The 27,504-nt window shown below is 37.7% G+C and overlaps 1 protein-coding gene across 1 annotated transcript in view; it reads right to left on the minus strand.

The window, feature by feature from the left end:
* Positions 1 to 1,354: 1,354 nt before the first annotated feature.
* The window catches only part of LOC117344807 (high affinity cGMP-specific 3',5'-cyclic phosphodiesterase 9A-like), a 73,395-nt gene continuing 47,245 nt past the window's right edge, over positions 1,355 to 27,504 (minus strand). The window contains exons 6-8 of the mRNA XM_033907633.1: positions 6,660 to 6,801; positions 5,390 to 5,485; positions 1,355 to 1,510 (exon numbers count right to left, since the gene is read on the minus strand). Coding sequence (XP_033763524.1) covers positions 1,355 to 1,510; positions 5,390 to 5,485; positions 6,660 to 6,801 — 394 coding nt within the window. The remainder of the gene's footprint in view (positions 1,511 to 5,389; positions 5,486 to 6,659; positions 6,802 to 27,504) is intronic.

The raw sequence follows: 27,504 nt of genomic DNA on the forward strand, positions 1-27,504 counted from the left end.
ATTTTTTAAAAACCTTTGTTTTGGCCCTTTTTTTTTTGTTTTTTGGAAAAAATTTTTTTTCCCCAAACCCAACCGTCTTATTGGGGGAAAACCCCGGAGTAAACCGGAAAAAAACCATTAAACTAGTCCCTGGAAAAAACCCAATGTGGCGGGCGGTTAACCCCTATTTTGGGTGTCCATCCAAATTTAAACCCCGGGCTATTCTAGGTGAAAAATTAACTAGGATCTTTTTTTTGGCAAAAAAAAATTACGAAAAATTTTTTAATTAATTCCAAAAATTACTGACAATTTAATTTAATTCCAAACAAATTCTGGAAAATTTTAAATTTAAATTCCAAATAAAATTAATGTACAAGTTTAATTAATTCCAAATAAAATTACTGGAGAAGTTTAATTAATTCCAAATAAAATTAATGTACAAGTTTGATTAATTCCAAATAAAATTACTGGAGAAGTTTAATTAATTCCAAATAAAATTACTGTACAAGTTTAATTAATTCCAAATAAAATTACTGGAGAAGTTTAATTAATTCCAAATAAAATTAATGTACAAGTTTGATTAATTCCAAATAAAATTACTGGAGAAGTTTAATCAATTCCAAATAAAATTACTGTACAAGTTTAATTAATTCCAAATGAAATTACTGGACAAGTTCAATTAATTCCAAATGAAATTACTGGACGAGTTTAATTAATTCCAAATGAAATTACTGGAGAAGTTTAATCAATTCCAAATAAGTTTAATCCCAAAAAATATATGTCCAGTTTTAAGGGAAATGACCCTCAAGTTGTATTATAAATGAATTAAAAAATATCCTACATTGTTTTTTTAGCACTCTCATGATTGAAATTAAAGTGACATTGATGAAAGTTTTCTGCCAACGCATTATTATTCTCCCGATATTAATTACAGTAACATCCAATTTTCAGCATACAAAGATCACATTTCTCATGGAACATTCAAGTAAAGGAAACTTTCATAGTTCTTTTCATTATACATTATATAGTTATACCAGTTATAAAGAATGACATTATTCTGAGGAATTATCGGAGATCCGACATTCGATAGATGTTAAAAAATGACTACCTCCCTAATACCACAGGTTTATTGTGGTTACCCTCCCCCTTGGCAGCACTGTGGTGTTGGGATAAAGCCCCGAACTTAGTCACGACAACCAAAATAGTCAAGCAGTTAAATGTCGATTTACCTGAATACAAACAATAAGTCCATGCACACATGTTATGAAGCAAAAGATGAAGTAAGAGTTACCTCCCTTGTTACATTAAACCTTATGAATTACTACAAGTACCATCCAGGTGATCCTAAAGTTGATAGGACCCTAACAGTTCTAAATTAAACCAAATCAGGCAGAGTTATCTCCCCTACCTGGTAAGCATTGTTGTAACCTGGATGGTCAAGGTCATGACAAATGGCGGAAGTGATGAGTATAAGAATATCAAGGTCATCCAGCAGTGATGGTGTGTCAATAAGCCAGGTCAGACCGTACATCTACAAAACAATATGGCGATCAAATCTAATAACAATACATACATGCAAACAATTTCCCCGAATAATTTATAATTAAAAATGAAAATTTTTTAAATACATATCCACATTCTGTTTAAAAATGAACCTCCCTATAAACAGTTTTTTTTCCCCACCCTTTCCCTTTTTATAAACCCCCTATAACCCAAATTCCGTTAAAATTCATTTACCAACCAACCTCCCTTATACCAAATTAATTTACCCCCGACCTAAACCTTATAATTTACCAACTCCTATTAAATTGATAGACCCAACTTCTTTAACCAAACCCTTATCCCCCCCCTTTCTTTTAAATAGCATCCAATAAAAAAAATTAAGCCCCGTTTTAAACCACAACCTCTTAAAACCAATCTCTCTATACAACTAATCAACAATTTCCCCTTATCCCAACCTCCCTTATATCCCCACCTCCCCTATACCCAAAACCTCCCCTTATATACCCCACACCTCCCTTATATACCCCACACCTCCCCTTATATACCCCACCCCCCCCTTTATACCCCACACCCCCTTTATTACCCCACCTCCCCTTATATACCCCACACCTCCCTTATATACCCCACACCTCCCCTTATATACCCCACACCTCCCCTTATATACCCCACACCTCCCCTTATATACCCCACACCTCCCCTTATATACCCCACACCTCCCCTTATATACCCCACACCTCCCCTTATATACCCCACACCTCCCCTTATATACCCCCACACCTCCCCTTATATACCCCACACCTCCCCTTATATACCCCACACCTCCCCTTATATACCCCACACCTCCCCTTATATACCCCACACCTCCCCTTATATACCCCCACACCTCCCCTTATATACCCCACACCTCCCCTTATATACCCCACACCTCCCCTTATATACCCCCACACCTCCCCTTATATACCCCACACCTCCCCTTATATACCCCACACCTCCCCTTATATACCCCACACCTCCCCTTATATACCCCACACCTCCCCTTATATACCCACACCTCCCCTTATATACCCCACACCTCCCCTTATATACCCCACACCTCCCCTTATATACCCCACACCTCCCCTTATATACCCCCACACCTCCCTTTATATACCCCACACCTCCCCTTATATACCCCACACCTCCCCTTATATACCCCACACCTCCCCTATATACCCCACACCCTCCCCTTATATACCCACACCTCCCCTTATATACCTCTCACACCTCCCCTTATATACCCCACACCTCCCCTTATATACCCCACACCTCCCCTTATATACCACCCACCTCCCCTTATATACCCCCACACCTCCCCTTATATACCCCACACCTCCCCTTATATACCCCACACCTCCCCTTATATACCCCCACACCTCCCTTATATACCCCCACACCTCCCCTTATATACCCCACACCTCCCCTTATATACCCCCACACCTCCCCTTATATACCCACACCTCCCTTATATACCCCACACTCCCCTTATATACCCGCACATCTCCCCTTATATACCCCACACCTCCACCTATATACCCCACCTCCCATTATATACCTCCACACCTCCCCTTATATACCCCACACCTCCCTTATATACCCCACACCTCCCCTTATATACCCCACACCTCCCCTTATATACCCCCACATCTCCCCTTATATACCCCCACACCTCCCCTTATATACCCCACACCTCCCCTTATATACCCCACACCTCCCCTTATATACCCCCACACCTCCCCTTATATACCCCACACCTCCCCTTATATACCCCACACCTCCCCTTATATACCCCCACACCTCCCCTTATATACCCCACACCTCCCCTTATATACCCCACACCTCCCCTTATATACCCCACACCTCCCCTTATATACCCCACACCTCCCCTTATATACCCACACACCTCCCTTATATACCCCACACCTCCCCTTATATACCCCCACACCTCCCCTTATATACCCCCACACCTCCCCTTATATACCCCCACACCTCCCCTTATATACCCCACACCTCCCCTTATATACCCCACACCTCCCCTTATATACCCCACACCTCCCCTTATATACCCCACACCTCCCCTTATATACCCCACACCTCCCCTTATATACCCCCACACCTCCCCTTATATACCCCACACCTCCCTTATATACCCCACACCTCCCCTTATATACCCCACACCTCCCCTTATATACCCCACACCTCCCCTTATATACCCCACACCTCCCTTATATACCCCACACCTCCCCTTATATACCCCACACCTCCCCTTATATACCCCCACACCTCCCCTTATATACCCCACACCTCCCCTTATATACCCCACACCTCCCCTTATATACCCCACACCTCCCCTTATATACCCCACACCTCCCCTTATATACCCCACACCTCCCCTTATATACCCCCACACCTCCCCTTATATACCCCACACCTCCCCTTATATACCCCACACCTCCCCTTATATACCCCACACCTCCCCTTATATACCCCACACCTCCCCTTATATACCCCACACCTCCCCTTATATACCCCACACCTCCCCTTATATACCCCACACCTCCCCTTATATACCCCCACACCTCCCCTTATATACCCCACAACCTCCCCTTATATACCCCACACCTCCCCTTATATACCCCACACCTCCCTTATATACCCCACACCTCCCCTTATATACCCCCACACCTCCCCTTATATACCCCACACCTCCCCTTATATACCCCACACCTCCCCTTATATACCCCACACCTCCCTTATATACCCCACACCTCCCCTTATATACCCCCACACCTCCCTTATATACCCCACACCTCCCCTTATATACCCCACACCTCCCCTTATATACCCCCACACCTCCCCTTATATACCCCACACCTCCCCTTATATACCCCACACCTCCCCTTATATACCCCACACCTCCCCTTATATACCCCACACCTCCCCTTATATACCCCACACCTCCCCTTATATACCCCACACCTCCCCTTATATACCCACACCTCCCCTTATATACCACCACACCTCCCCTTATATACCCCACACCTCCCCTTATATACCCCACACCTCCCCTTATATACCCCCACAACCTCCCCTTATATACCCCACACCTCCCCTTATATACCCCACACCTCCCTATATACCCCACACCTCCCCTTATATACCCCACACCTCCCCTTATATACCCCACACCTCCCCTTATATACCCCAAACCTCCCTTATATACCCCACACCTCCCCTTATATACTCCCACACCTCCCCTTATATACCCCCACACCTCCCCTTATATACCCCACATCTCCCCTTATATACCCCCACACCTCCCCTTATATACCACACACCTCCCCTTATATACCACACACCTCCCCTTATATACCCCCACACCTCCCCTTATATACCCCCACACCTCCCCTTATATACCCCACACCTCCCGTTTTAAGATCCTAAGACATCTGACCCTGTAACCTTGAATGTAAGTCAAGGTCATCCATTTCAACAAATTGGTAAGCCTTCATCCCAGCATACTACTGGCTATAGCCCAATATCATGATCCTTTGATTTTTTGAGAAGTTGTTTAAATATTTTAACACATTTGACCTGTGTGACATTGAATGAAGGTCAAGGTCATTCCTTTGATCTATTTGAACTTTGTTGTCCTTCATAACCAGCATGCAACTGGCTTAATATCATGACCCTTGGCCTCTTTGTAACTGAGAAAAAATTTCAAAATGTAAATTGTTTACGACTGACGCTGGACAAAAGATGACTTTGTGTCGGTTGTCTTAACAACATTACCATCTGTGTGACCAAATGTTTTGATAAATTTAAACATAATAAAATTATTCCCCTTGACAACATCTATAAATAACATTACCATCTGTGTGACCATGAAGCAGTGTTTAAAGTTATGGAAAGGCACATTGTTGTAGTTTTTGTATACTTCATACAACCATTGGTGAAGCACGGGCATCTGAAAAATAAAAACACTTTCCTCCTAAAGTTTTAGTTCAAAGATGGAAACACAGTTAAATGACTATTAAATATAGTTAACATTAATGATATTCGCTATATGAAGGCCATCAAAATGAGCAATGTTTTTACAATTTCTTATTGATTGACAATCTGATGATCCTAACATTGAGAAATATGTGCGATTTTTTGGTGAGGCTCTGGAAGAGTACCTACTGTCCTAGCAGATTCCGACACAATACAAGTAACACAAATGACAAAGGAAGACAAATTATGACTCGTGCCCTGACCGGGCCTCCAACTCATGCTGTAAGGACCTTCAAGTCGCCTAGCCAGAAATACCCACAGCTTATACTACTGCACCATAGCCACATTCTTAAAAAGATCACTTTAACAGTGCAGTGATGGTCGGCCTGATACCCAGACATGATCATAGTGACAAGTCGTCCATTAGATGATGTGAATAAATTGATCGCAATGTATATATGCATACAAAATTGGATGCGAATTGTACACATATAATAAATATTCATCGCAGAACAACTACAACAGGAAATTCAAATCTTTACCTTATATATAAAATGATGTTGTAAATGCTTTGATCATCAAATATATAATATATACAATTTTCACACATTTTACAATGTAACACAAATATCTTGTATGCTGAGCTAACAGATTTGTGAGAGGCTCTTTAAAATTGAATTCTTAAAGTCATAGAATCAACGACGATCATTTAAAACATATTTGAATTTCATGTATATGTTCATGTAGAAAAAAATAAGAACAGTTTTGAGGGAAATGACTCTAATGTTGAATAAATAGATTAAAAAAAAATATTGTTTTGTTTCCATTGTCATAATCGTAATTAAGGAGAAATTTATGATTTTTTTACGCCAAATCATTATTGTTGTATCGATAATAATAGCCCATCAGTTATTAACATACAAAACTCTCGCAAAATGTTCAAGGTAAAAGACAGTTTAATACCTTTCTGCATTACAAATACTGTAGCTATATCTATGGAAACAGATGTTTTCGTAAGGAACTATCATTGATCCTTGGATTTAAGTCTCATTACAAAAGTCTCTAACAGGCATGAAAATCTATAAAATTCAGGACTTTGTTTTCCTGTTTGTTTATTGTTCTTGTTTTTTGTTTTTATTTTTGTTTACCTCTATGTTGAACTTGGAAATAAAACCCAAGTCTATGTACATCTGTCTCAATAATATCAGCATTTCAGAGTCGTCCCATTGCCAATTGTCAAACGTTGGCTTTCTCAGATACTCTCGAACCTCGTCCGTCACTTGAACACAGCTATCGAAGAGAAAAATCAATATTTGGTTACAGCGATACATGTACAATGATACATCAACACATGTATATGTTACAATCCCTCGCCAAACAATAGCATGACAAACAATAGCAGGAAAAACAATAGCAGGACAAAAAATGCAAGCGATTAGACTAAAAATATGGAAATCTGTTGAATTCCGCCTATATTTTGTATTACACTGCAGAATATGTTGTCTCTTAGTTACACATCCTACCATACTTGTCACATATAATAAACATACCTGTCTCTATAAACACACCTGTCCCTATAAACACACCTGTCTCTATAAACACACCTGACCCTATAAACACACCTGTCCCTATAAACATACCTGTCCCTATAAACACACCTGTTTGTATAAAAACACCTGTCTCTATAAACACATCTGTCCCTATTAACACATCTGTCACTATAAACACACCTGACCCTATAAACACACCTGTCTCTATAAACACATCTGTCCCTATAAACACATATGTCACTATAAAAACACCTGTCCCTATAAACATACCTGTCTCTATAAACATACCTGTCTCTATAAACATACCTGTCCCTATAAACACACCTGTCTCTATAAACACATCTGTCACTATAAACACACCTGTCTCTATAAACATACCTGTCTCTATAAACACACCTGTCTCTATAAACACACCTGTCTCTATAAACACATCTGTCACTATAAACACACCTGTCTCTATAAACACACATGTCCCTATAAACACACCTGTCTCTATAAACACACCTGTCCCTATAAACATACCTGTCTCTATAAACACAACTGTCCCTATAAACACACCTGACTCTATAAACACACCTGACCCTATAAACACACCTGTCTCTATAAACACATCTGTCCCTATAAACACATATGTCCCTATAAACACACCTGTTTGTATAAAAACACCTGTCCCTATAAACACACCTGTCTCTATAAACACACCTGTCCCTATAAACACACCTGTCTCTATAAACACATCTGTCCCTATTAACACATCTGTCACTATAAACACACCTGTCCCTTTAAACACACCTGTCTCTATAAACACACCTGTCCCTATAAACACACCTGTCTCTATAAACACATCTGTCCCTATAAACACATCTGTCCCTATAAACACATCTGTCACTATAAACATACCTGTCCCTATAAACACACCTGTCCCTTTAAACACACCTGTCTCTATAAACATTCCTGTCTCTATAAACACACCTGTCTCTATATAAACACACCTGTCTCTATAAACATACCTGTCCCTATAAACACACCTGTCCCTTTAAACACACCTGTCTCTATAAACATTCCTGTCTCTATAAACACACCTGTCCCTATAAACACACCTGTCTCTTTAAACACACATGTCTTTATAAACATTCCTGTCTCTATAAACACACCTGTCTCTATAAACATTCCTGTCTCTATAAATACACCTAACCCTATAAACACACCTTTCCCTATAAACACACCTGTCCCTATTAACACACCTGTCCCTATAAACACACCTGAATCTATAAACATTACTCTCCCTATAAAGACACCTGTCCCTATAAACACACCTGTCCCTATAACACACCTATCCCTATAAACACACTTGTCCCTATCAACACACCTGTCTCTATAAACACACCTGTCCGCTATAACCTAACCACTGTCCTCTATAAACATTCCTTTCTCTAACACCCACCTGTCTTTTATAAACATTCCTGTCTCTATAAACACACCTGTCTCTATAAACATTCCTGTCTCTATAAACAAACCTGTCTCTATAAACACACCTGTCCCTATAAACACACCTGTCTCTTTAAACACACCTGTCTCTATAAACACACCGGTCCCTATAAACACACCTGTCTTTATAAACATTCCTGTCTCTATAAACACACCTGTCTCTATAAACATTCCTGTCTCTATAAACACACCTGTCTCTATAAACATTCCTGTCTCTATAAACAAACCTGTCTCTATAAACACACCTGTCCCTATAAACACACCTGTCTCTTTAAACACACCTGTCTCTATAAACACACCGGTCCCTATAAACACACCTGTCTTTATAAACATTCCTGTCTCTATAAACACACCTGTCTCTATAAACATTCCTGTCTCTATAAACACACCTGTCTCTATAAACATTCCTGTCTCTATAAACAAACCTGTCTCTATAAACATTCCTGTCCCTATAAACACACCTGTCTCTTTAAACACACCTGTCTCTATAAACATTCCTGTCTCTATAAACACACCTGTCTTTATAAACATTCCTGTCTCTATAAACACACCTGTCTCTATAAACATTCCTGTCTCTATAAACACACCTGTCTCTATAAACATTCCTGTCTCTATAAACAAACCTGTCTCTATAAACATTCCTGTCCCTATAAACACACCTGTCTCTTTAAACACACCTGTCTCTATAAACACACCGGTCCCTATAAACACACCTGTCTTTATAAACATTCCTGTCTCTATAAACTCACCTGTCTATATAAACATACCTGTCCCTATAAACACACCTGTCTCTATAAACATTCCTGTCTCTATAAACACACCTGTCTCTATAAACATTCCTGTCTCTATAAACAAACCTGTCTCTATAAACACACCTGTCCCTATAAACACACCTGTCTCTTTAAACACACCTGTCTCTATAAACACACCGGTCCCTATAAACACACCTGTCTTTATAAACATTCCTGTCTCTATAAACACACCTGTCTCTATAAACATTCCTGTCTCTAACTATAAACACACCTGTCTCTATAAACATTCCTGTCTCTATAAACAAACCTGTCTCTATAAACATTCCTGTCTCTATAAACACACCTGTCCCTATAAACACACCTGTCTCTTTAAACACACCTGTCTCTATAAACACACCGGTCCCTATAAACACACCTGTCTTTATAAACATTCCTGTCTCTATAAACACACCTGTCTCTTTAAACACACCTGTCTCTATAAACACACCGGTCCCTATAAACACACCTGTCTTTATAAACATTCCTGTCTCTATAAACACACCTGTCTTTATAAACATTCCTGTCTCTATAAACATTCCTGTCTCTATAAACATTCCTGTCTCTATAAACAAACCTGTCTCTATAAACATTCCTGTCTCTATAAACACACCTGTCCCTATAAACATTCCTGTCTCTATAAACATTCCTGTCTCTATAAACAAACCTGTCTCTATAAACATTCCTGTCTCTATAAACATTCCTGTCTCTATAAATACACCTGTCTCTTTAAACACACCTGTCTCTATAAACACACCTGTCTCTATAAACACACCGGTCCCTATAAACACACCTGTCTCTATAAACACACCTGTCTCTATAAACACACCTGTCTCTATAAACAAACCTGTCTCTATAAACACACCGGTCCCTATAAACACACCTGTCTCTATAAACACACCTGTCTCTATAAACACACCTGTCTCTATAAACAAACCTGTCTCTATAAACACACCGGTCCCTATAAACACACCTGTCTCTTTAAACACACATGTCTTTATAAACATTCCTGTCTCTATAAACACACCTGTCTCTATAAACACACCTGTCTCTATAAACATTCCTGTCTCTATAAACATTCCTGTCTCTATAAACACACCTGTCTCTATAAACACACCTGTCTCTATAAACACACCTGTCTCTATAAACACACCTGTCTCTATAAACACACCTGTCTCTATAAACACACCTGTCTCTATAAACACACCTGTCTCTTTAAACACACATGTCTTTATAAACATTCCTGTCTCTATAAACATTCCTGTCTCTATAAACATTCCTGTCTCGATAAACATTCCTGTCTCTATAAATACACCTAACCCTATAAACACACCTTTCCCTATAAACACACCTGTCCCTATTAACACACCTGTCCCTATAAACACACCTGAATCTATAAACATTACTCTCCCTATAAAGACACCTGTCCCTATAAAGACACCTGTCCCTATAACACACCTATCCCTATAAACACACTTGTCCCTATAAACACACCTGTCTCTTTAAACACACCTGTCTCTATAAACACACCTGACCCTATAAACATTCCTGTCTCTATAAACACACCTGTCCCTATAAACATTCCTGTCCCTATAAACACACCTGTCTCTTTAAACACACCTGTCTCTATAAACACACCGGTCCCTATAAACACACCTGTCTTTATAAACATTCCTGTCTCTATAAACACACCTGTCTTTATAAACATTCCTGTCTCTATAAACACACCGGTCCCTATAAACACACCTGTCTTTATAAACATTCCTGTCTCTATAAACACACCTGTCTTTATAAACATTCCTGTCTCTATAAACACACCTGTCTCTATATAAACACACCTGTCTCTTTAAACACACCTGTCTTTATAAACATTCCTGTCTCTATAAACACACCTGTCTTTATAAACATTCCTGTCTCTATAAACACACCTGTCTCTATATAAACACACCGGTCCCTATAAACACACCTGTCTTTATAAACATACCTGTCCCTATAAACACACCTGTCTCTTTAAACACACATGTCCCTATAAACATTCCTGTCTCTATAAACACACCTGTCTCTATATAAACACACCGGTCCCTATAAACACACCTGTCTTTATAAACATACCTGTCCCTATAAACACACCTGTCTCTTTAAACATTCCTGTCTCTATAAACACACCGGTCCCTATAAACACACCTGTCTTTATAAACATTCCTGTCTCTATAAACACACCTGTCTCTATATAAACATACCTGTCTCTATAAACACACCTGTCTCTATAAACACACCTGTCTCTATAAACACACCTGTCTCTATATAAACATACCTGTCCCTATAAACACACCTGTCTCTATATAAACACACCTGTCTCTATAAACACACCTGTCTCTATAAACACACCTGTCTCTATATAAACACACCTGTCTCTATAAACACACCTGTCTCTATATAAACATACCTGTCCCTATAAACACACCTGTCTCTATAAACACACCTGTCTCTATAAACACACCTGTCTCTATAAACACACCTGTCTCTATATAAACACACCTGTCTCTATAAACACACCTGTCTCTATATAAACATACCTGTCCCTATAAACACACCTGTCTCTATAAACACACCTGTCTCTATATAAACACACCGGTCCCTATAAACACACCGGTCCCTATAAACACACCTGTCTTTATAAACATTCCTGTCTCTATAAACACACCTGTCTCTATAAACACACCTGTCTCTATAAACACACCTGTCCCTATAAACACACCTGTCTCTATAAACACACCGGTCCCTATAAACACACCTGTCTTTATAAACATTCCTGTCTCTATAAACATACCTGTCTCTTTAAACACACATGTCTTTATAAACATTCCTGTCTCTATAAACATTCCTGTCTCTATAAATACACCTAACCCTATAAACACACCTTTCCCTATAAACACACCTGTCCCTATTAACACACCTGTCCCTATAAACACACCTGAATCTATAAACATTACTCTCCCTATAAAGACACCTGTCCCTATAAAGACACCTGTCCCTATAAACACACCTGTCCCTATGAACACACCTACATTCGCACCCCCCCCCCCCCCCCCCCCCCCCCCCCCCTCCAAACCGTCATATTTACCCTTCATTCACCCTAAACACTTCTCACCGGAGGTTACATATGTGCCCCCCTCTCACCTGAGGTTGCATTTGCACACCCCCTCTCACTTAATATTACATTCATCCCCCCTCTCCCCACTCTCAACTGATGTTACATTCACCCCCCCCCCTCTCACCTAAGGTTACATTCGCCCCCCTCCCCTCACCTAAGGTTACATTTGCCCCCTCCCCTCACCTGAGTTTACATTCACCCCCTCCTCCCCCTCTCACCTGAGGTTACATCCACCCCCTCCCTCTCCCCCTCTCACCTTAGGTTACATCCACCCCGCCCCCTCTCCCCCTCTCACCTTAGGTTACATCCACCCCCTCTCACCTTAGGTTACATCCACCCAGCCCCCTCTCCCTCTCTCACCTGAGGTTACATCCACCCCCTCCCCTCTCCCCCTCTCACCTTAGGTTACATTCACCCCCTCCCCTCTCACCTTAGGTTAAATTCACCACCCCCCCCCCCCCCTCTCCCCCTCTCACCTTAGGTTACATCCATCCCCTCCCCTCTCCCCCTCTCACCTTAGGTTACATTCACCCCCCTCTCCCCCTCTCACCTGAGGTTACATTTACCCCCTCTCACCTTAGGTTACATCCACCCCGCCCCTCTCCCCCTCTCACCTTAGGTTACATCCACCCCCTCTCACCTTAGGTTACATCCACCCAGCCCCCCCTCCTCCCTCTCTCGAAAAGAAAAAACCTAGTTACAATCCACCCACCCCCCCCCTCTCCCCCTCTGCACCTTAGTTACATATTCACCCCCCTCGCACCCTCTCAACCTTATGTTTAAATTCAGCCCCCTCCCCCCCTCTCCCCTCTCCACCTTAGTTACATCCCATCCCCTCCCCTCTCCCCCTCTCACCTTAGGTTACATTCACCCCCCTCTCCCCCTCTCACCTGAGGTTACATTTACCCCCTCCCCTCTCACTCTCTCACCTTAGGTTACATTCACCCCGCTCCCTCTTACCTGAGGTTACATCCACCCCCTCCCCTCTCACCTGAGGTTACATTCTCCCCGCCCCCTCTCCCCCTCTCACCTTAGGTTACATCCATCCCCGCCCCCTCTCTCCCTCTCACCTGAGGTTACATTCACCCCCTCCCCTCTCCCCTTAGGTTACATTCACCCCCTCCCCTCTCCCCTTAGGTTACATTCACCTCCTCCCCTCTCACCTGAGGTTACATCCACCCAGCCCCCTCTCCCCCGAGGTTACATTCTCCCCGCCCCCTCTCCCCCTCTCACCTTAGGTTACATCCAACCCCTCCCCTCTCACCTGAGGTTACATCGAACCCCTCCCCTCTCACCTGAGGTTACATCCAACCCCTCCCCTCTCACCTGAGGTTACATCCACCCCGCTCCCTCTCACCTGAGGTTACATCCACCCCATCCCCTCTCACCTTAGGTTACATTCACCCCCCCCCCCCTCTCCCCCTCTCACCTTAGGTTACATCCACCCAGCCCCCTCTCACCTGAGGTTACATCCACCCCGCCCCCTCTCCCCCTCTCACCTTAGGTTACATCCATCCCACCCCCCTTTCCCCCCTCACCTTAGGTTACATCCACCCAGCCCCCTCTCCCCCTCTCACCTGAGGTTACATTCACCCCGCCCCCTCTCACCTTAGGTTACATCCACCCAGCCCCCTCTCACCTTAGGTTACATTAACCATTTCTCACCTTAGGTTACATTCACCCCTCTCTTCCCCTCTCCCCTCTGGTTACATCCACCCCTCCCCTCTCCCCTTAGGTTACATCCACCCCCTCCCCTCTCCCCTTAGGTTACATCCACCCCCCTCTCACCTTAGCTTACATCCACCCCCTCCCCTCTTAATCTCTCACCTTAGCTTACATCCACCCCCTCCCCTCTTAATCTCTCACCTTAGCTTACATCCACCCCCTCCCCTCTTAATCTCTCACCTTAGCTTACATCCACCCCCTCCCCTCTTAATCTCTCACCTTAGCTTACATCCACCCCCTCCCCTCTTAATCTCTCACCTTAGCTTACATCCACCCCCTCCCCTCTCACCTGAGGTTACATCCACCCCACCCCCTCTCACCTTAGGTTACATTCACCCCGCCCCATCTCCCCCTCTCACCTGAGGTTACATCCACCCCGCCCCCTCTCACCTGAGGTTACATCCACCCCGCCCCCTCTCACATGAGGTTATACATTCACACACAAAACCCCCCGACCCCCTTCTCATCTGTGGTTACATTCAGAGATCCATCAAGATTTCTTCATGTACATGTACAACAGTACTCAGCATGCAGATCATTAGAATCCATTTGCATTGATTACATATTCCACAGAGAAAAAGACTATCTCTCAAATGACTGACCTCAGGCATAATTTCCGTCCACCAACCCTTTCTGTTGATAGTGCTGGGTATGAATATGATTAGCTCAAATTGCCGTTGTGATTGTAACAATACCAATTTTATATCTGCTTACAAACCCTTGGGGACAGGAAACATAACTGGAGAAATATCAGCTACAAACTTAGCTATTATTTCCAGCTAGATCCTGATGTTCAGACATAAAATATTATAGATAAATTCATTGAGCCAACATGATAAGCCATCCTGATGCTGCACTAGGAAATGCATTCTTTATCAGTATAAAGTCTGTCTACATGTAAACTTCAACTCAACAAAAGTTGTCAGAAGGCTCATAGCATATAGCTCACATAGTAGGGTGAAATTCGATCAAATATCGAATGCAGTATTTGTGATACCTGCCTCCACAAGTCTCTTACATTAGAGGTTTAATACCTTTATGTATTCAGCGAGAAGAGTGATTAAGACCAAGGATTATTATCATCCCACTTTAATCTCATGTAAATATCAGAAATAACTAAAGGTACAATAACTCCTAGTAACAGAAATGTAACATTTTCAATTTTTTAAAATATTAGCAAAAGAATCTAAACAAAGCCATATAAGGAAATCATCAAAGGGACATAACTCCTGGAAAATAATCGCAAAGAAAAATCAATCCCAATCAGAACTGTTTCATTTAATTCCTTTCAGTGGTTTCAGTTGAAATGAGAAACATTCCCAGCTTTTCCTATACTGATCCATCCAATTAATTATCTTACAATTCAATTTTTAAAACAACTCAAATCTGTTTAATTTAATTCTCAGCTCAAATAATTCAATCACATGTTTCATTCTTTTGTTCAGGCTGAAATTGGAAATGTCACAAAGGGATTAACCTTGACAAATTCAATTTACAAAACTGTGAACTAAAAATTGGGTTTCACAACTGACTCCTTCCAATTAAGCAATGCTATAAAGTTTCCATTTAGATCATTAGAACAACTGTCAATAACTGGGGTAAGAAATAATGATCAATTCTTCCTGAAAGATTAATATACCTACATGTGTATAACTACATGTGTGTAACTACATGTGTATACCTACATGTTTATAACTACATGTGTATACCTACATGTGTATACCTACATGTGTATACCTACATGTGTGTACCTACGTGTGTATAACTACATGTGTATATCTACATGTGTATAACTACATGTGTATACCTACATGTGTATATCTACATGTGTATAACTACATGTGTATAACTACATGTGTGTAACTACATGTGTATATCTACATGTGTATAACTACATGTGTGTATAACTACATGTGTATAACTACATGTGTATATCTACATGTGTATAACTACATATGTGTATAACTACATGTGTATAACTACATGTGTATAACTACATGTGTATACCTACATGTGTGTATAACTACATGTGTATATCTACATGTGTATAACTACATATGTGTATAACTACATGTGTATAACTACATGTGTATAACTACATGTGTGTAACTACATGTGTAACTACATGTGTATATCTACATGTGTATAACTACATGTGTATAACTACATGTGTATAACTACATGTGTATAACTACATGTGTATAACTACATGTGTATAACTACATGTGGTATAACTACATGTGTATAACTACATATGTGTATAACTACATGTGTATAACTACATGTGTATACCTACATGTGTATAACTACATGTGTATATCTACATGTGTATAACTACATATGTGTATAACTACATGTGTATAACTACATGTGTATAACTACATGTGTGTATAACTACATGTGTATAACTACATGTGTATAACTACATGTGTATAACTACATGTGTATAACTACATGTGTATAACTACATGTGTATAACTACATGTGTATATCTACATGTGTATAACTACATGTGTATAACTACATGTGTATAACTACATGTGTATAACTACATGTGTATACCTACATGTGTATACCTACATGTGTATAACTACATGTGTATACCTACATGTGTATACCTACATGTGTATACCTACATGTGTATAACTACATGTGTATACCTACATGTGTATAACTACATGTGTATAACTACATGTGTATAACTACATGTGTATAACTACATGTGTATAACTACATGTGTATAACTAAATGTGTATAACTACATGTGTATAACTACATGTGTATACCTACATGTTTATACCTACATGTGTATAACTACATGTGTATACCTACATGTGTATACCTACATGTGTATACCTACATGTGTATACCTACATGTGTGTATAACTACATGTGTATACCTACATGTGTATAACTACATGTGTAACTACATGTGTATAACTACATGTGTATAACTACATGTGTGTAACTACATGTGTATAACTACATGTGTATACCTACATGTGTATAACTACATGTGTATACCTACATGTGTATAACTACATGTGTATAACTACATGTGTATAACTACATGTGTGTAACTACATGTGTATACTACATGTGTATACTACATGTGTATAACTACATGTGTATAACCTACATGTGTGTATACTACATGTGTATAACCAGGGGGATATCCATGTTTTTACCTACGTGTAAAAACTACATGTGTGTACCTACATTGTATAACCACATGTGTGTACCTCGGGGGTTCCCACATTGTATAACTACATTTTTTATACCTACATGTTAAAAACTCAGTGTTAACAATTTTTTATACTACTGTTAAAAACTACATGTGAACCTAAAAAAATGTAACCTACGGGGTTTATAACTAATGTTTTAAAACTAAGTTTAACTAACAGTGGGTAAACTACATGATAACTACATGTGTAAAACTACATGTGTAAAACACATTGTGTAAAAACTACATGTTATCCCAATGTTATAACTTACATTTTTAAACTACTGGGGGTACTACTGTGTTAAAACTACATGTTAACCTACTTTGGGTTAACTCTGTGTATCCCTCAGGTTTATAACACATGTGATACCAAATTGTGTATAACTACATGTGTATACTACAGTGTATAACTACATTGTATCCTCATGTGTGTACCTACAGTGATACTACATGTGTATACCACATGTGTGCCCTACTGGTATACCTACTGTGTGTACCAAATGTGTGCCCCTACATTGTGAAAACACATGTGTGACCTACATTTGTGTACCTACATGTGTATAACTACATGAAACTACATATGTGTTAACTACTGTGTATAACTACATGTGTAACCACATGTTAAACTACATATGTTTATACCTACTGGGAAACAACATGTGACCTACATGTTTATCCCTCATGTTTTATCCCCTACATTTTTATCCCTACATGGTATACCAAACATTTGTATACCTAAAGGTATCCTACATTGTGAACTACGTTATATCTACATGTGTTAAACAGGGTTTATACCAATGTTAACCTACATGTGATATCTCATTTTTATAACAAAATGTGTTACCTACATGGTAAAAACACCTGGTGTATAACACATGGTATATCTACATTGAAACTACGTGTATACCCATGTGTTAATTTAAAATGTGTAAACTACTTGTAATCTCAGTGTATCCCCTACTGTGGAAAATAAATGTTTTAAAACTAATTGTATATCACTGTGTATATTACAGGTTTTGTTACCTCATGTGATAACTAATGTGATAACTACATGTTACATGGTATACCTACAGGTGTTACCTACATTGTATAAACATGGTGTAACTACAGGTGTTAATCATTTTTTATACCTACATGTGAAACCCTACATGTATAACACATTGTGTAACTACATTGGTAAACACGTGATAACTACATGTGTATAACACATGTGTTTTCTACTGTGTATAACACATTTAATTAAGGGTTTAAATCTACATGTTTTGTAACCTACATGTTATAACACAGTGTACATTGTTACCTCGGTGATATACATTGTGTATAACTACATGTGTTAACAAATTGTATACCTACATTGTATAATACATGGTTTTAAAACTACATGTGAAAATTTACGTGTAATACCTACATGTTTTATACTCATGTGTAAATAACTACATGTGTATAACTACATGTGTATAACTACATGTGGGTAACTTACATGTGTCTAACTACATGTGTAAACTACATGGTTATAACTACATGTGTGTAACTACATGTGTATAACTACATGTGTAACTACATGTGTATAACTACCTGTGTATACCTACATTGTGTAACTACATGTGTATAACCTACATGTGTATAACTACATGTGTATAACTACATGTGTATACCTACAGGTGTATAACTACATGTGTATACCTACATGTGTATACCTACATGTGATAACTACATGTGTATAACTACATGTGTTAACTACATGTGTGTAACTACATGTGTATAACTACATGTGGATAACTACATGTGTAACTACATGTGTATACCTACATGTGTGTAACTACATGTGTATAACTACATGTGTATAACTACATGTGTATAACTACATATGTGTATAACTACATGTGTAACTACATGCATGTGTAACTACATGTGTATACCTACATGTGTAACTACATGTGTAACTACATGTGTATAACTCTTTTGTAAACAATTTGTGAAATAATTGGGGGTAACAATGTTATACCACAGGTAAAACCTACGTTGTATCCTCATGTTATACCACATTGTGTAATCAGTTCCCCACATGTGTGTAACTAAGTGTATTACCACATTGTAACACTTTGTTACTACGTGTATACCTCACTTTAAAACCTACATTTTTACCTAAAATGTGTAAACTACTTTGGGGGATACCTACATGTGTATACCTCTTTTGGATATCTACATTGTAAACTACAGGTAATCTACATATTGTAACTCCCTGTGTATAACTAAATGTTTTGTCTACATGTGTGAAAAAACTACATGTTAAACTCATTTTGATAACTACTTGAAATAACCTACATGTTAAACACTTTGGTAAACAAACATTTTTTATAACTACATTTGTATACCTACATTGTTAATACTGGTATAATTTGTGTATCCTCTGGTATCCCTCATGTGTAACTACTTTTTTGTATAACTCCATGTGAAATAACTACATGTGTATACTACATGTGTGTATACCTACATGTGGTATACCTACATGTGTGGATACCTACAGGTGTGTATACTACATGTGGTATAACTACATGTGTCATACCTACATGTGTAGTAACTACATGTGTCATATACCTACATGTGTATACCTACATGTGTATATCTACATGTGTATACCTACACTGTGTATGCCTACATGTGTATATCCTACATGTGTATAACTACATGTGTATCACCTACATGTGTATACCTACAGGTTGTAATATCCTACATGGTGTGTAACTACACTGTGTATATACTACATATGTGTTACCCTACATGTGTATAACCTACATGTGTATACTACATGTGTATACCTACATGGGATTAACTACATGTGTATACCTACATGTTTATACCTACATGTGTATAACTACATGTGTGTACTACATTATACTACATGTGTGTAAACTACATGTGTGTACCTACATGGTATACCTACATGTGTAGACCTACTGTGTTATACCTACATGTGTATACCTACATGTTAACTACATGTGTATACCGACATGTGTGTAACCTACATGTGTGTACTACATGTGTGTATACTACATGTGTATAACTACATGTGTATAACTACATGTGTATATCTCATGTGTATAACTACATGTGTATAACTACATGTGTGTAACTACATGTGTATACCTACATGTGTATAACTACATGTGTATATCTACATGTGTATAACTACATGTGTATCACTACATGTGTATAACTACATGTTTATACCTACATGTGTGTAACTACATGTGTGTAACTACATGTGTGTATCTACATGTGTATATACCTACATGTGTATACCTACATGTGTATACCTACATGTGTGTAACTACATGTGTGTACCTACATGTGTATACCTACATGTGTGTAACTACATGTGTATACCTACATGTGTGTAACTACATGTGTATACCTACATGTGTATACCTACATGTGTATATCTACATGTGTATACCTACACGTGTATACCTACATGTGTATACCTACATGTGTATAACTACATGTGTATACCTACATTGTATAACCTACATGTGTGTATATCTACATGTGTATAACTACATGTGTATATCTACATATGTGTAACTACATGTGTATAACTACATGTGTGTAACTACATGTGTGTAACTACATGTGTATATCTACATGTGTATAACTACATGTGTGTATAACTACATGTGTATAACTACATGTGTATAACTACATGTGTATACCTACATGTGTGTATAACTACATGTGTATAACTACATGTGTATATCTACATGTGTATAACTACATATGTGTATACCTACATGTGTATAACTACATGTGTGTATAACTACATGTGTATATCTACATGTGTATAACTACATGTGTATACCTACATGTGTATAACTACATGTGTATAACTACATGTGTATATCTACATGTGTATACCTACATGTGTATAAATACATGTGTATAACTACATGTGTATATCTACATGTGTATATCTACATGTGTGTATACCTACATGTGTATAACTACATGTGTATAACTACATGTGTACATGTGTATACCTACATGTGTGTATACCTACATGTGTATAACTACATGTGTGTAACTACAGGTGTGTAACTACATGTTTATACCTACATGTGTATACCTACATGTAGTAACTACATGTGTGTAACTACATGTGTGTATAACTACATGTGTATAACTACATGTGTATAACTACATGTGTATATCTACATGTGTATAACTACATGTGTATATCTACATGTGTATATCTACATGTGTGTATACCTACATGTGTATAACTACATGTGTATAACTACATGTGTACATGTGTATACCTACATGTGTGTATACCTACATGTGTGTATAACTACATGTGTATAACTACATGTGTATACCTACATGTGTATAACTACATGTGTATAACTACATGTGTATATCTACATGTGTATACCTACATGTGTATATCTACATGTGTATAACTACATGTGTATATCTACATGTGTATAACTACATGTGTATAACTACATGTCTATACCTACATGTGTATAACTACATGTGTATAACTACATGTGTGTAACTACAGGTGTGTAACTACATGTTTATACCTACATGTGTATACCTACATGTGTATAACTACATGTGTATACCTACATGTGTGTAACTACATGTGTATAACTACATGTGTGTACCTACATGTGTGTAACTACATGTGTGTATAACTACATGTGTATAACTACATGTGTATATCTACATGTGTATAACTACATGTGTATAACTACATGTGTGTAACTACATGTGTGTATACCTACATGTGTATAACTACATGTGTATATCTACATGTGTATAACTACATGTGTATCACTACATGTGTATAACTACATGTTTATACCTACATGTGTGTAACTACATGTGTATAACTACATGTGTATACCTACATGTGTATACCTACATGTGTATAACTACATGTGTATACCTACATGTGTATAACTACATGTGTATACCTACGTGTGTATAACTACATGTGTATAACTACATGTGTGTAACTACATGTGTATAACTACATGTGTGTAACTACATGTGTGTAACTACATGTGTATACCTACATGTGTATACCTACATGTGTATAACTACATGTGTATACCTACATGTGTGTAACTACATGTGTATACCTACATGTGTGTAACTACATGTGTATATACCTACATGTGTATACCTACATGTGTATATCTACATGTGTATACCTACACGTGTATACCTACATGTGTATACCTACATGTGTAAAAACTACAGGTATCCTACATTTAAATACCACATTTTATCACAGGGTTTTTAAAAAACTAATGTGTATATCTACAATGTGAATAATGTGTTAAAACACATGTGTTGTCTAATTTGGGTGTATAACTACATTGTATAACTACTTGTGTAAAACTACATGTTTTTATACCTACAGTGAAAAAAACTACTGGTAACTACTGTGTATAACACATTGTAACCCTCATGTGATAACTACATTTTAAACTATTGATCCCACATGTTATACCTACTGTGAACTAATTGTATAACAAATGGTATAAAGGTTTTAAAACATCATGTGTTCCCCAAGTTTTAAAACACATGTGAACCTGTGAACTAAATGTGTAAAACTACATTGTAACTACATTGGGGGTGAAAACTACATGTGTATACCTACATGTTATAACTAATTGTAAAACCTCATTTTTATACCTACATGTGTGATACTACATGTGTATAATACATGTGTATACTACATATGTGTAACTACATGTGTATAACTACATGTGTATGTCTACATGTGTGTATAACTACATGTGTATAACTACATGTGTGTATAACTACATGTGTATACCTACATGTGTATAACTACATGTGTAACTACATGTGTATAACTACATGTGTATACCTACATGTGTATAACTACATGTGTATAACTATGTGTATAACTACATGTGTATACCTACATGTGTAACTACATGTGTATAACTACATGTGTATAACTACATGTGTATACCTACATGTGTATAACTACATGTGTATAACTACATGTGTATACATACATGTGTATACCTACATGTGTATAACTACATGTGTGTAACTACATGTGTATAACTACATGTGTGTACCTACATGTGTGTAACTACATGTGTGTATAACTACATGTGTATAACTACATGTGTATAACTACATGTGTATATCTACATGTGTATAACTACATGTGTATAACTACATGTGTGTAACTACATGTGTATACCTACATGTGTATAACTACATGTGTATATCTACATGTGTATAACTACATGTGTATCACTACATGTGTATAACTACATGTTTATACCTACATGTGTGTAACTACATGTGTGTAACTACATGTGTGTATCTACATGTGTATATACCTACATGTGTATACCTACATGTGTATACCTACATGTGTGTAACTACATGTGTGTAACTACATGTGTATACCTACATGTGTGTAACTACATGTGTATACCTACATGTGTGTAACTACATGTGTATATACCTACATGTGTATACCTACATGTGTATATCTACATGTGTATACCTACACGTGTATACCTACATGTGTATACCTACATGTGTATAACTACATGTGTATACCTACATGTGTATACCTACATGTGTGTATATCTACATGTGTATAACTACATGTGTATATCTACATATGTGTAACTACATGTGTATAACTACATGTGTGTAACTACATGTGTGTAACTACATGTGTATATCTACATGTGTATAACTACATGTGTGTATAACTACATGTGTATAACTACATGTGTATAACTACATGTGTATACCTACATGTGTGTATAAACTACAGGGGTTTTAACTCCCTGGTATATCACATGTGTAAACCTTGTGTATAACTCATTTTATACCCCTTTTACAAATGTGTATCCCTAAGGGGTTCCAATGTGTGTAAACACTGTGTAAACACATGTTAATCACATGGTATAACTCTTTTGTGATAACTCAGGGGTTTATAACTACATGTTTTAAAACTACTTGTGAACACATGTGAAAAATCATGGATACTACAGGGGTTTAAAATACATGTGTAAAAACTCTGTGAACCTACATTGTAAAAACTACAGTTATACCTACATGTTTTCCTAAAATGTTATAACTACATTGGGTATATACATTTTATACCTACTTTTTAAAAAACTACTTTTAACCTACATGTTTAACCCTACATTTTTAACCCCTCTGTTGTATAATACATTGTATAACTACATGTGGATACCTCATGTTTTACCTACATGTGTTAAAATACATTTATACCTCATTTTTATACCTACATGTGGTATAACTACGGGGGATCCCCTACTTTTGGATAACTAAGTGTTAACTACAGTGTCCCCACGTGTATAACTACTTGGGTATATCTACATTTTAATCTACTGTGTAATCTACTTTGTGTATACCTACAGTTTTAAAAACTCATGTGTATAACTACATGTGTACTTGGGTATACCTACATGTGTGATCCTACAGGGGATAACTAATGTGTATCCCTACTGTGTATAAAAAGGAAATTCTCATTTATCCCTACAGGTGTATATCTACATTGTCAACCCCTGTTAAAACTACATGTGATAACTACATGTGTAAAAAACTACATGGTTACCTAAATTGTATAACTACGGTATAACTACAGGGTTGAACTACAGGTTGAAAACACATTTTTATCCTCATGTGTATACCTAATGTTGTGTCCTACATATTTTTACCCTTGTAAACTACAGTGGTTGAAACTACTGTTGTAACTCCCTTGTGTAACCCTACATTTTATAACTAAATGTGTATAACTACATTGTATATCTACATGTGTATAACTACATGTGTATAACTACATGTGTGTAACTACATGTGGATACCTACATGTGTATAACTACATGTGTATACCTACATGTGTATACCTACATGTGTGTAACTACATGTGTATAACTACATGTGTATACCTACATGTGTGTAACTACATGTGTATACCTACATGTGTGTATAACTACATGTGTATACCTACATGTGTATATCTACATGTGTATACCTACACGTGTATACCTACATGTGTATACCTACATGTGTATAACTACATGTGTATACCTACATGTGTATACCTACATGTGTGTATATCTACATGTGTATAACTACATGTGTATATCTACATGTGTATAACTACATGTGTATGTCTACATGTGTATACCTACATGTGTGTATAACTACATGTGTATAACTACATGTGTGTATAACTACATGTGTATACCTACATGTGTATAACTACATGTGTAACTACATGTGTATAACTACATGTGTATAACTACATGTGTATACCTACATGTGTATAACTACATGTGTATAACTACATGTGTATATCTACATGTGTATAACTACATGTGTATAACTACATGTGTGTAACTACATGTGTATACCTACATGTGTATAACTACATGTGTATATCTACATGTGTATAACTACATGTGTATCACTACATGTGTATAACTACATGTTTATACCTACATGTGTGTAACTACATGTGTGTAACTACATGTGTATAACTACATGTGTATACCTACATGTGTATAACTACATGTGTATACCTACGTGTGTATAACTACATGTGTATAACTACATGTGTGTAACTACATGTGTATAACTACATGTGTGTAACTACATGTGTATACCTACATGTGTATACCTACGTGTGTATACCTACATGTGTATACCTACATGTGTGTAACTACATGTGTATACCTACATGTGTGTAACTACATGTGTATATACCTACATGTGTATACCTACATGTGTATATCTACATGTGTATACCTACACGTGTATACCTACATGTGTATACCTACATGTGTATAACTACATGTGTATACCTACATGTGTATACCTACATGTGTGTATATCTACATGTGTATAACTACATGTGTATATCTACATATGTGTAACTACATGTGTATAACTACATGTGTATGTCTACATGTGTGTATAACTACATGTGTATAACTACATGTGTGTATAACTACATGTGTATACCTACATGTGTATAACTACATGTGTAACTACATGTGTATAACTACATGTGTATACCTACATGTGTATAACTACATGTGTATAACTATGTGTATACCTACATGTGTATACCTACATGTGTAACTACATGTGTATAACTACATGTGTATAACTACATGTGTATACATACATGTGTATACCTACATGTGTATAACTACATGTGTAACTACATGTGTAACTAAATGTGTATAACTACATGTGTAACTACATGTGTATAACTACATGTGTGTAACTACATGTGTATACCTACATGTGTATAACTACATGTGTATACCTACATGTGTATACCTACATGTGTGTATATCTACATGTGTATAACTACATGTGTATATCTACATATGTGTAACTACATGTGTATAACTACATGTGTATGTCTACATGTGTGTATAACTACATGTGTATAACTACATGTGTGTATAACTACATGTGTATACCTACATGTGTATAACTACATGTGTAACTACATGTGTATAACTACATGTGTATACCTACATGTGTATAACTACATGTGTATAACTATGTGTATAACTACATGTGTATACCTACATGTGTAACTACATGTGTATACCTACGTGTGTATAACTACATGTGTATAACTACATGTGTGTAACTACATGTGTATAACTACATGTGTGTAACTACATGTGTATACCTACATGTGTATACCTACGTGTGTATACCTACATGTGTATACCTACATGTGTGTAACTACATGTGTATACCTACATGTGTGTAACTACATGTGTATATACCTACATGTGTATACCTACATGTGTATATCTACATGTGTATACCTACACGTGTATACCTACATGTGTATACCTACATGTGTATAACTACATGTGTATACCTACATGTGTATACCTACATGTGTGTATATCTACATGTGTATAACTACATGTGTATATCTACATATGTGTAACTACATGTGTATAACTACATGTGTATGTCTACATGTGTGTA

Source organism: Pecten maximus, chromosome 16 (genome assembly GCF_902652985.1).
Source record: "Pecten maximus chromosome 16, xPecMax1.1, whole genome shotgun sequence".
In the NCBI taxonomy this organism is placed as follows: domain Eukaryota; kingdom Metazoa; phylum Mollusca; class Bivalvia; order Pectinida; family Pectinidae; genus Pecten; species Pecten maximus.